The sequence below is a fragment of the Orbicella franksi genome, chromosome 10 (assembly GCF_964199315.1).
Source record: "Orbicella franksi chromosome 10, jaOrbFran1.1, whole genome shotgun sequence".
Classification (NCBI taxonomy): domain Eukaryota; kingdom Metazoa; phylum Cnidaria; class Anthozoa; order Scleractinia; family Merulinidae; genus Orbicella; species Orbicella franksi.
Window position 1 is genome coordinate 30,799,414 of NC_138154.1, and position 13,715 is coordinate 30,813,128.

At 36.9% G+C, this 13,715-nt stretch overlaps 1 protein-coding gene across 1 annotated transcript; it reads left to right on the top strand.

Annotated features, from left to right (window-relative positions):
• Positions 1-207: 207 nt before the first annotated feature.
• Positions 208-12,668, top strand: LOC145499507 (bone morphogenetic protein receptor type-1B-like). Its single transcript, XM_081479026.1, has 7 exons — positions 208-1,450; positions 6,229-6,519; positions 7,975-8,092; positions 8,564-8,696; positions 8,977-9,643; positions 9,988-10,124; positions 10,558-12,668. Exons 1-7 carry the CDS (start codon positions 1,381-1,383, stop codon positions 10,732-10,734), a joined length of 1,593 nt encoding a protein of 530 aa, XP_081335152.1. The 5' UTR covers positions 208-1,380; the 3' UTR covers positions 10,735-12,668.
• The last annotated feature ends 1,047 nt before the right edge of the window (positions 12,669-13,715 follow it).

Sequence of the window (13,715 nt, forward strand, 5' to 3'; positions counted from 1 at the left end):
TATATACAGCCCTTTTGTGGCGTGCCGCAACAATGGAGGCGCTATCCATTTGTCAGGAGAAATGGGCTCTTCATCCCTTTCCTCTCTCAACCCAATTCAGATCCTTCGAGCGCAGAATATAAGATGCAACATGAATACTGTTTTCCTGAAAATAATTTATACATGTATATTGAGTGTGAAAGGAAAAATTCAACGTTTTACGCTGAAAAATAGGAGGTCACTATCAGGTAGCAGAAGGGCACGCAATAATTTTTCGGGGTCTTTTCAGAATACGCTATTGAAGATTATGAAGACTGAAGAATTGTCTGTGTTCGGAAATTACCTTCTCTTCATTTGTTTCACAATTCCGGACGTTGTAAACAAATGCCTGAAGGCGGCCTTGAGGCTATACAACTTTCTTTGAGGTAGACCAACTGATCGGGCACTTTACTTTCAAGTAGTTTGTTGTCTTCCCTGGTGTCAACGGAAATTTGTTGCACGAGCCAAGAGGATTTCACTCACTGTCAGTTTCTCGAGTTTCGCGCGCAAAGCTTTCTTTCTGTACATGTACTGTTCTATTTATAATTAGTCAAAGAACCGAATAATTGTTGCCAAGAGCCTTTTCAATTATTGTTGTTGATCAGTTTGGCCAGTCTTCAATGCCACATGAGTAAATCGAAAAGAACAAGACAGAGAGGGTGTAACACAAGAAATTCGAAGTGCGCATTGAAATCTACAAACAGAATCACTTCGAAAAGGCACAATAAGATCTTCAAACGTTTCCAGCAATCCACTTTTAATTTAATCGATTTGCAAGCCGCGTGGACTCATCAATTCGAGCCTCCAAGTCGTGAAGGAAAACCAGACATTTCACGGTAGGATGTCGTCCTGGCTTGCTGGCTCGCTCGTCATGTTGAACAAAGGAGTCGGGCTCTTTTCTTTCCTCTGATACTAAAAAAAGGACCTCTAAAAGCTGTGAAGTTTGTATACCGCGAAAAGACTGCTTTCTTTTAGCACTGCATTGTAATTCTGTGAGAATTCGCTAATCCGCTCTGTGATTGGTTGCTGTGAAAGGAATGATTAGAGCTTATTGTTCTCAGTATGGCATATTTCCTTCTGTAAGTAAATACATTACTAGCCGTCGCATAGTTGTCAAATTCCAAGTCGATTTCAGGCGTTATGCAAAGGCTTCTGTGACTTAAATATTCTCAGAGTAAGTGGGTCTGCCGCGCTGGACGCTAGATTCCGTAGCGAAACTGTGCAATCAAACAGCTCAAGATCGGTTTTCTATTAAAGTGCAAAGTTTTCACGCACTGGGGGGTTGAATACGTCACTTTAATGTTGTGGCTTGGTTCAATCGAATCGCGAATCGATGGATGTCTGTAGCCGCAGTTGATCAATATGGCGACAGCGTGTGGAAGAAGTTTCTCTCTCCTTTTCTTACTCATGTTTCTTTGCTTTTTGGCGCAAGGTAAGGAGTCTTAAGTGATTAATTTTTGATTTGTGCTTTCATAAAAGGTGTGAATGTTCGAAGCATGAACAAATAGAAACCCGCAAGTTTTTGTGACAGCATGGCATCTGCGACTGCCCTGAAGAAACCTGAATGTAAACGAAACGCGCACATTCTCCCTTTGAAAGAACATGTTCTTAAAAGCTAAGCTGAGCTGTTGTCGTAGAAAGTCACGCGAGACGAGAGTTTTAGCTCAATTTAGAATTTTGGCCGAGCAATAATCACTAAGATGATGCCGACTTAGTTTTTCCCCGTGGAAAGAAATCACTAGCTTCTTATTCTACTTGTTCCTTGGTTTCATGAAAACACCGGCATTTAGAAAACTATCTCGATATAATTGGAAGAATTCGAACACCGTTTTTGTTGGGAATTAAGCGGGAGTTAAGCGAAGAAGACATTGCAGTGCACGGAATCGCGCGCCAAGCAACTTATGATCTGCGACATGCATATATGCTGTAACGTTTCGTGCTCAGCAGCTACTGCACAGTTTTCACTATGTACATTTCAAGGTTTGCTTTACACAACACGACCTAGATTGTGGCGTAATTACTTCTCGCGGTATACAAAAGTTTTCGTTTTTGTGTGAAGACGATTTTTATGATGAGCGTTCGTATTGTAATAATTGTGTTTGTCCTAAGTATTTATACAACTGGGAACATCGATTTGCAATTTCATTCAAAGCGATGCGCGATGCTCGATTTTTCATCACTCGCTTAATCGCTAGATTGTGAAATATACTTAGACTTTGTGACTAAAGGAAGAGGGCATTGCAAGGACTTGGTACGAAACACTGATCTCTATCACGACTTCAGTTGACGCCACTCGACATTACGAACGTGTTTATGCCTTTGCATTGTTGTCAATACATTCTCTATTCAGCCCAGCAAATTCTTCTCTTTAGAGCCACTACAATGGAACTTTTTTGTATCATTTATTGCTTTCTATAGTTGTGTCGTTTCTTTCAAAGATAAAACTTTTAGTTGAAATTATCGATTCTTTGTTGACTGTTGGTTGTGGAGGAAGTTTGCAAATTGAACGGCCGTGTATGTGTGCGAAGTGGTCCTTTTCGAAACAAAAGAATCTTGCTGTTTAGCTAACCTCTCTATGAATACATCTTTTGGCTTTGTAAGCAGTTTGTCTCTTCTTGTTGTGTGATAAAGTAAGAGAGAGTCGCACAAATAACTGTTATTTAGTGTAGAGCTAATTTAAGCTCGCGTTGTAGTTGCAATTGAACTGAGCACATGATATTGGCTTTAGATATCATGCTGCAACTTCTGTTAGAAAATCAGCTTTCCTCCGAAGTTAGACAAAGATATGTGAAAGGTAAAATCTTGCTTAAAAAACTGAAGTTAAATTTAACATTTCGAGTGAGTGCTCGCTCAATTATAACAAGAAGTCATTTATCTTTGCATTTATCTCACTTGTCACCGATCTCCGCGAAAAGAAAACAGTGACATGAATTGTGCATGAAGCGAGAAGCCGTCATGTGGAAAGTCATTCCTCGCAGTTCATTCCTTTTTGCAGCTATTTGCTTTTGTTCCAATCTAAAGCGCATTACGGATTAATTGCTAGTTTTCAAAGCAAACATAGCCTTATTCAGGGATTTGTATGGTGTCTTTATTTTTTAGAGGTGTTGGGGTTGTTTTTCCTTTTGCTGCTAAACGCGCTTTGTGTCATATTGGGTGGAATTAAAAAAGAGATCAGATTCTTGTGCTAACAAGCCTAATTATTCTCTGTTAGATTCAAGTGACGCTTTGAATTATGTAAATAAATTGTGTTCATTGTACTTGTGCTTAAAGCGCACATGTTTTCTGTATGTTACATTTAATTCAGGTGATCCTGGTGTTAGACTTCATGTTGATTCTAATTTGTAGACGTAGCTTTATAGTTTATTTTACTGTTTACATAGCAATGTTTTCACTTTGTACTTTATTAGATTCATTTGTACTTTATTTGACTTGTGTGTGGGTTTTGTCAAGTATAATATTCAATAACAAAGCAATGCCCATAAAAGCAATGCCTTCCGAAAGTATTCCAACTTGGTATAATGATGTGGTCTGGCTGACCAGTAAAATACCACTTTTTATGCCCCGGGGTCCAGACTGAATGCCCTGATATGTTGAAAGAAAGCCATCCTCATGTTTGTTAATTGAATTATCTTTTCACACTATAATCCCAGGAAATTACTGTTTTGTCCATACTTTTTCAAGAAAGCAAATTTGTTTTAAGCAATATACTGCTTTCATTCTCTATTATTTTGTAGTACTCCATGTGTCTTTCACACGTTTTTGTTCAGTTATACCATAACATGCTCCTTTCAATTCAGGTAAAGCCAAACTGGGCAGACAACTGACAGATGTTATTGAAATTATGTGGGTTTCCTTACAAAACAGTGAATTAATGCTTCATTCATTCAAATCTTTCTTCCAAGTTAATAATGATGTAAAAATGCGGACATTTATTATTTCCATGTGATCCTTTCTGAATCAACCTAATACTAATATTTAGGAAGAAAGACTGTCTGGTGAGACAAAGCATTGCATTTTATAAAGATTTAATATTAGTCCTTAGCAAAATGGAGATTACATTCCAATTTTCTGCTGTTGATTTCTGAGATGAACCAATAATAAAGGCTGATCTTTAACAGGGTAGACCAAAATGTTGGCTCAACGTTGTAAATGTTTAATAATCAACTTTCAACTGCCATGGTGTATAGCAACAACCATATTGCTTGCTTTAGTCTGATCTGCACAAGAGACTTCCGTGCTTGGAGATCTTGCTATCAGGTCAAGCTCTAAATATCATATCATTGTCTTCTCAGTGTGGTTTTACTCCATTGACTCTCCCTCAGCGATGACGGGCTTGTTATAGATACTGGTAGTATATTTTATTCAAGCCACGCGGTACCAATATATACGTCCCCTGCTGAGAACTTATTTTTGAACTTTTCATTTGATGCTAACCTTCATAGCAAGTTAAGTTTGACAATATTGCTTTATAGTTTGATTGTGATGAATATTCAGTAATAAATTAGAAAAAGCCCCCAAGATATTGATGCAAGTGATCAGTATAAGTGAAAATTACTCTTGCTTTTGTAATGAACAATGAAACCAAATCATTGGTCAACATTTCAAATGTTAAATTGACTGAATGGTTGTCATTTGTAAGCCAAAACAAAGCTTTTAGTTTATTATCACAGCTCTTCAAATGGACAAACTATCAGATTATGGAATGCATAGTTTGAATGGTGCAATAAGACTAACTTAAGTGACGACACAGGGCTGCAATATCCTACAAATCAAAATCATACAATGGTAATTCTTTGATATTACTCAAGTGATTTGCGTTGGTAAAATTAAAGTGATGTACTTGTTAAATCAGAGAACATCACTCTTGTTGGCCCTCTTACATCTGCTAGGACACTTCATGTGGAATGTTGTGGTGATACACTGTAAACAATTTCCACTGAGAGGAATAGAAAGAATGTGAGAGTTTGGAAGCAAGCATCAGTTATCATAACATACTTTGAAATATTGAACGTTCCTCAACTCTGATAATGTTCTAAAGAATGTTAATTACCTTGGGCACAATGTTTCAGAAAACACTCCCTGTTAAATGCACTAAGTGGGTTGTAAAGCATGGCATTGCTGAATTGTTGATCTGAAAAATATTTTCTGAAATTCAAGTCTTATTATTATAGCTGTAATTATTTTTGTCAATAGTAAACAAAATACCTTTAGATAAATCTGGATTAAGTTGTTTTTTCTTTTTTATGTACATGCAATATTCCAGAGTGTTTTGGATTTTTCTTTCCAACAGATTGTTTAATCAATATTTGTAGCTGAAAGCAGTGCTTACATTTTGGTAATTGCTTTATACTGCTTCTGTTGTTAAGCACTGGTTTACATGTATCTGGGGTTCATACTAATTTGCAAATAATTTCAGCTCTTCAGAGTGCCTCATGCAGAAAAGTTACCCATACAGTGTAAAATATATTTATCTATAGAGCTTTTACTTGGGGCTTTGAATTGTGTTATTAAATGTATTTTGCACATTTTAAATTGAATTTTATCCTACAGTTAGATTGTATATATCAAATGAATATCCTAAAGCAGGGAACGTCCCATATAGGGATAACCTCTGACATTTCCTCATATCGTTTACTACATAATTTTTTTTTGTATGGTATAGTTTGTAACTGGTTACTGTTAAACCAATTTTGAGTGACTAATAATAAAGTTACTACTACATAAAAGTGATGGGTATTCCTGACAAACTTGTTGTAATGTTGGTAGCAATTCAAACACATTGGATTCTAAGTATACTAAATAAAAGATTCTATTTGTACGTGATCCATCAACCATTTTCACACTGGAGACACCATATCTCCAGTGAATACATGCAACACAATGGATGTAATTCAAGGTGCCAAACAATCTCATCTAGGTTAATCTGTTGGCCTGACTAATTGAGATGGATGAAATAAAGTTTGACTAGTGTCCCAAGATAAGAGATAAGTTACCTCTTTAATATGTGAATGCAACCCCTCTGAGACAAGTTGAACATCTTTGAGAATTAACTTACCTACATTTATGGCTCCAGTGTTACAACAAAGTCCTGCATCACTTATACATTGTTATAAATCTTTAAGGTCACTTCAGTTAGATAGTACAAATGCACCTTGGTTAGATCTCTGCATTAGTATGATGCTGATTCACAAAGCAATGTTTTAATTTCAGAAGCTGAGAGCTTAAGATGTAGGTGTAGTACACACAACTGTCCTGGCGACCATCTCAATGAAACTTGCACAACTGAAGGTCACTGCTATAAGAAAGTGGAACCAGGAGTTGATGACAGCTATGAGCTCATCACATATGGCTGCTTACCACCTAAAGAGAAGACTAGAATGCAATGCAACACTCCAGATCACGTTCATAAGAAACAACTTTCCATGGAGTGCTGCAGACATGCTGACATGTGTAACACATTGCTGCAGCCAAGTTTACCAACAACACCCTCTCCTACCACAGGTACAGGGCTTTTGCTATTTTGATTTGAAACTGGGTGGGTGCTGCTTTTGGTTTTAAATGAGTATTTGTTCCTAGTTTACATCCTTATAAAGTATGCGAGGACAAATGTATGGTGTACAGCTGCCAACTGGATGAACTGTTTGGTTTGTCTCATTACTACAGTTCATAGAATTTTGTTTGAAGTAAACAAATGTGGAGGTGTTAGAAGTAGGTTTCCCTGCAGGACTCAAAAATAAAAATATCTTAAGTGACTGGCAAAGGAAAAATAGTAGCCAAATGCAAAAATGTAACTACCAGAAGGTATAATAACAGGAAATAAGAATGTAGGGCATCATTAACATCACTATACGGCTTCTGGTTGTGGCCTTGGAATACATCGAATTATTCTCCACTGAAGTGACTCAAAGTAGCAACCAAGTGATCTTCAGATGAAAATTATGCAGCTAAATGCAAGCCTTCTGAAAATAGTCCAGATATGCTATATGTAAAAGTGATATAGTAATAGTAATAGTCATAATTTATTTTATGTCGAAAAAGTGGAAAGTGTTTGCACAATCTTCCCAGCCAGAGGCTCATGATATGTGATGAAACTTACTGTCATTGAGCCACTTTTGCACTAAAACACTTACCTTCAACCATGCACACTTAATTTAAGGTGACCAAAGATTAAATTTGTCAGGGCAATATTTTAATTATTGATATAGTTGCTTGATTATATCTTTTGCTCTGGTGAGTTTTCTTAGTTTACTCCTGAAATGATCTGAACAAAACTTCCACAATCCTTGATATTCTTGGCCATGATATTATTCTACAGCAAACAATTATTGAGTAACTGTTTTACCCAGGAGTAGAGTTATCATATTATAACAGTATCATTTCTTACCTCCAGGAAAGTAAACTTGAAATCCACTATCCAATACTTAACCATGTGGATATATATTGATCACGGCACTTAAGCCTCAAGAACAGAAACTAAGTCTTGAAATCCACTAACCCTCACTTAACCAAACTGATAATCTGATCAACACTCTGCTACTGGAGTGGAGCAACAGTATCTCTATCAGTAGCTCTACTCTTCTGTTTCATAAACATTCATAGGGAAGAATCCTGTTAGTTAATCCATTAACTACTTCTGGCTTAATTTCCCTCAATGTTCAATATATACTGTTTTGACCCAGGAGTGATCACATGGTCAATTTCTCTCCAGAATTTCCCTCCAACTCAAGCATTTATTCATCATGTATCTTATATTATATGAAACTCATTATCGTCCTCATTGTTGTTGTCACCCTCGTGGTCGTCGTCATCATCATTACCATAGGGAAATTATCTTCTGTTAATGTTCTCCCAAATAGTAACAATAAAGAAATGTATTAAGGTAAGTAAGGAGAATTTTTACTTGCATGCTTTTGCCAAAACGTATACCTATTAATAGTGTTTTTTACCTTGTTTTAGTTGAGACTGTTGCAGAAGAGTCTGAAGATGGTGTCACAGAGCAGTATTCCATTCTCTTTATCAGTGCTGGTGTTTGTGTTGCAGTGTTTATAATCTTCCTTGGGGTTCTTTGTTTCCGGTAAGTACTTACTGTTTGTCAGTCTATTTAATTCTCCTTCACAGATTTCATAAGAAGCCAGGCTTATACAGAGGTCTGACCCCCGTTAAAACTCACACAGCCATCTTCTTTTCACTGGTATAGTTATTATGCAAATGTATGCCTGAGGTTCTCAAAATTAAATGAAAGCTTAGTCCTTTTTTAATCAGCTGATTAGCAGTGCTCATTAAGTGTTACAAACAGCCAGTTAGCCACAGACAGCTTAAAATTCATTTTAGATGGTGCTTTGGAAGGAAAGACAGCCAGTTTATTCAGGAGCACTTTTGCTATTTTAGGCCTCAAATTGTATTTTTAAGAGCTTAGACGTCAAAACTGATGGTTTCTTGAAGAGAACATCTCCAATCTGAATATGCCTGAATGTCTCTCCAACATATATACCGTGTAGAATTGAAAATGTGTAGTGAAATGGTTCGCATGATGTTTTGTTTCTAGCTTTAGAGTATCACGCAGAGTTCCTTCGCCCCTCGATGTTGAGAAGTATGCACATCCATATGTAACACCAGGAGAAACGCTCAAAGATATGCTTGATCAGAGCTCTGGTAGTGGTTCAGGTTTGCCACTTCTGGTAAGTAAAAACATGCTATTAATGGAACATTAAGTAATCTTAGAGGAAATACTGACTATAATGTTAAAAATCATAATAAAAGTACTGGCCAAAAAACAGCAGATTAAGGTTCTTGTATTTTGTCTATATAATAGGCACAGTGCAATTACTCAGATTCCCCTTCATTCTTGCAAAAAAGTAAAATTGGTTTACTCTGGAATATAGGTTGAACATAATGATGTTGTCTTACGTCCATCACCCTGTGAATTTCTTCACTTGTATGTGGTTGAATTTCTTTTAGGTTCAGAGAACCATTGCCAAACAAGTCACGCTTGTTAGGAGTGTTGGTAAAGGGAGATATGGTGAAGTGTGGCAGGCAAGGTGGCGTGGAGAAGATGTAGCAGTCAAAATATTCCTTTCCCACTGTGAATCCTCTTGGCAAAGGGAAACAGAAATCTACCAAACTGTTTTACTACGTCATGAGAGCATCCTTGGATTCATAGCATCAGACATTATTGGAAGCAATCAGGTTACACAGATGTACCTGATATCAGATTATCACCCTTATGGCTCATTATACGATTTCTTACGGTGCCATTGCCTTAACAAGAAGACCATGATCAAACTGGCATTGTCTGCTTCTGCAGGACTGACTCATCTTCATACTGAAATCCAAGGAACAAAGGGCAAACCTCCTATTGCACATCGTGATATTAAGAGCAAGAACATCCTAGTAAAAGAAAACCTGACCTGCTGCATTGCAGATTTTGGACTTGCTGTTAAGTACTCATCAGAAACTGAAGAGATAGACATCAAGCCAGACACAAGAGTAGGAACTAGAAGATACATGGCTCCTGAGGTGTTAGACAATGCATTGGACACTAGACACTTTGCCGCATTTAAGATGGCAGACATTTACTCTTTTGGACTGGTCTTGTGGGAGATTGCTAGACGGTGTATTTCTGATGGCAAGTATTCTACATTTTGTCCTGTATCAAAATTGGAATAATTAATAAGGCTGATTCAAGCAACTCATGATAAGTGACCTATTAAATAAGTAACTCCATTCAGCTTCCAGAGAAAGCTACTGACAATGAGTGAAAGTGTCTCTCTGTATGGGATCAATTTGTTAGATTGCTCAGCGAGGGCTTGAATCAAACAGCCAGAAGCAAATAAACACCAGGTCACCATGCCTTCCACAATTGACAGAGAATTCATAATGAAATTCTGTGCTCGAGTTAGTCACAGCTGCAGTGTACATTATACATGAGCGAATTTCTAGAACTTTCTAACTTGTTCCTTATTATTTCAGAAACTGGTTTGTGTGAAGAATATCAAGTACCCTATTTTGACATGTTGCCTGGAGATCCCTCATTTGATGAAGTCAAGAAAGTTGTACTTACAGAAAAGAAGCGGCCTTCAGTGCCCAATAGATGGTATCGAGATGAGGTAAGATTTGTAGCTTTGTAGTAATCATAGACCAAAAGCAACAATACCTATTAGTAAGTACTATGAATAAAAGAACATCATATAGAACACTTAGAATTCAAACTGTTAGCCCACGCAAAGGTAAAGTATGTCAACTTGGCAATGTTAATAAATGATAAATAAATAATAACAATAGAGAGAAATGACCCTCAATGCTTTCCCTACCAAAATAAAATTATCCATGGGTTATTCTACAGATTTTGTACAGTATAAATAATTAAATTTGATACATTAAGCTTAAATTTAAGTTTTGTGTGCCCTCTCAACTACAATATCTTGAAGTCTAAACTGAGTAAATACTGTCAAGAAGGGATCAAACTTGCTAGTACTATCAAGTCATGCAAAAGACAAGATTGAAGGCTCTTAAAATAATCACCTGTGAATCTCTTTACAGTCTCTTCAAACAGTGGCCAAACTGATGACAGAGTGTTGGGCAAACCATCCTGCGGCTCGGTTAACTGCTTTGAGAGTGCAGAAAACTATGAACAAACTCAAGAAGTCCATGGATTATATAGACCAACCATTCAGTGTTGATGATGACAGCCCTCGCACTAGTGTTACAACAGCATAAAGAGGAACGCTTGTAGACTCAACACAGGCAGTGTCGATTGCACTGAGGCTTGCCTGTCGATCAAGAGACAGTTAGCAGATCTATGTGCTAATTCTCATGATTCTGCTTTGAAATTATCCAGCCATGAGTAGAACAAGAACAAAGTACCTTACAAACTGACAGGAATGTACTTTGTACATTTTTCACTTTCCATTTACTCAAAAACCATGTAAACTGCCCCCAAGCTGAAGGGCATTTAATGATGAAACAAATGTAATTAATGCCTTCCAGTTTTTACTGTAGATCAAAGTTTGTTTCAGTTTAAAATGGAACATTAGGGTATGAAGGGGGAATTCTAAGGGAATTTAAAACAAAAATGGATTTAACAACATGGGTTTCAATTGCCATGTAATTGGTAAGTTCTGCAACAAGAAATACCCTCCATAAATCAAAATAAGTTCAAAGAAAGTATATTATTGCAATTGCTGGAAAGAACACTAGCTTAGTATGTGTCAGGAAAATTATATTTTTTTAAGATGCTCCCCTGTTACTTCCCAATTTCAAGAGTTTTATAAACCTGCAAGTCAGCAAGCCATGCGAGCCAAAGGGTGAGCCATGCGAGTCATGCGAGTCATGCGAGCCCTAGTAAAAATGTTAAGATTTTTTATTTGTTACATTTACATTCACATGAGAACAAGAACAAGAGCAACGGAACAAGATGAATAAGATCGCAATATTAAATTCTTGCAATATTAAATTCTAAGGGAAGGGACAACCACATGCAGCAGTCAGCCAACCGACAAAGTTTTGGTAACTCTGATTCACTAAAGAGCGAACCTGTTAAAATTAAGCGATTCACTCACCATTCTTGACGCCAATACACGGAGTTGCCCTGAAGTACTGTTCTCTTTTTTCTTGAATGATTTTCAACGTGGATATCAATGAATGACAGGTGCCAATGGATACCATTCACTTACCCATTCGAGTAGTGGTGGGGCGGTGGAGCTGTACGTTTCTCTCAGAAAATTTCTTTACTGTAGTCCTGAACCTTAATAAATTTTTGACGCATTGTTTTTATTTTTTGCGGATCCTGGGCGATTTGAATACGCAAAATTTTCTCCAAACAACAAAAATATGAAACAAAGAAAAAAATTCATCACACTCAGGGTAGCCATGATTACTATGACGCAAGACTTGGCATGATGTATATGTGCAGATGTTTAGAGCATTTTTCATATTTGCTGCACCAGCAATAGTTCTGGTAACCGAAGCGAGATTAGGATTTTCTTTTGGGAATATTTCAATTGTAGGCACTTTTGTAGCTAAATTTTTATTTAAAATTAATTTCCCAGGCCCGGAAAGAGAGAGTACTCTAGGAGCAAGGTTGTACCGTTTATACTCGTCCCCAGGGTCATCTCCGCTTTCAAGATGGCGGGCGAGCGGTTTATAGAGATAGTTTAGTGATAGTCGGGTGCGAGATCTATGTTTCTTGGCGAAACGTCGATGACCTCCCAGACCAGTTGAAGAAAAAAAAAATACTCGCATAAATGGCTTGCATGACTCGCATGACTCGCATGGCTCACACCGTGGCTCGCATGGCTCGCTGGCTCGCATGGCTCGCTGGCTCGCAGATTTAGCAGACCCCAATTTCAATGGTTTTGTTTTTGGTGACTGTCCCTGAAAAAGTGACCAGTTACTGTAGTGGTGCTAATTATTGTAGATTATTGTATAATAAAAATGTACATAGGATTTATCATTTTGATGTTGGAACTTTAATATGTACTTAATCACAGGGTCATGGAGGTTGACTACTAATTTAGCAAAGATGGAAAATGCACAAACTGAATGGCTGCCTAGTTTGTTTACATAAATTTATTTAACATGGGCAAAATTTTGTGTTAACATTTCTTATCTAGATACAGAATTAAAAAATTACCTCTTCCATGTTATCTATATATGTGGCTTCATGCAAACGAGTGATTTATCTTTTGGGGGAGATTATTGTTTGTCACGAGTGTTTTGATACACACCTTATATCTGAGTACCTTGTGTCCAGTCCTGTGTGCTTTTTACTTCCCACTTACTTGTATCATGTTCATTCAATTTTTAACCCTTCATGTAGCTGTTCAACTCAAGATTCGTGTTAACTAATTTGCATAAAACTATAAAACAAAAAAAATTGAAAACACTTATCAACAGTTTAAAGGTCAAATCTTTTTAATGACTAAGTTTTCAATGCTTTGTTTTTGGTTTAATGTGTGTTACCATGACCAAAATAAAGGAACTTCAAAGATTGGCTATGCTTAAGTCTCAAGTTTAAAACAACTAACAAGTGTCTTTTAGTAATCCTACCTGGTCACAGTTACTGTACTCTAATTCTAAACCTAAAAATTAACAAATTGATGTCATTTTTTATGTATCTGTCCTCTTATTGATGATAAATTGCATCATAACATTGTCAAAGTGGCTGTGTAACCAGTCGCCTACGGCTTGTGGTTCTGCAGTAAACTTTGACAATGTTATGATGCAATTTATCATCAATAAGAGGACAGACGCATAAAAAACTGATGTCAATTTATTTTTTACAATAACAAGACCCGAAAATGGTCAAATGCCGGGAATAAATGAGGGGAAAAGACGTGGTAAACTTGTCGTAAACAAAGATAAGTGAATTGTATTCAAAAATGATGTGAACATTGTCGATAGCTTTTCTCGCTTTTTGATTGGCTACTTAAAAAAGTCCATAAAATCTCATTAAAAGTTGACAGACAGCTGAAAGTTGAACTTGAAAGCTTGCATAAATTAAAATTTTGTACATCTGTGTTCTTACTGATGATAAAATGAGCCAATCAGCACGTGAGAAATTAGACAGTTATTGTAAAATATGTAAATTGATCCTTATAGTTTAGTCTGTTTGAAATTTTTCGTTGGTACCTCTCAGGTTGAAATTTAAACAAAAAACTGGCGGGCCAGGAGCTTCACTTTTAGGCTTGGCTAAATCT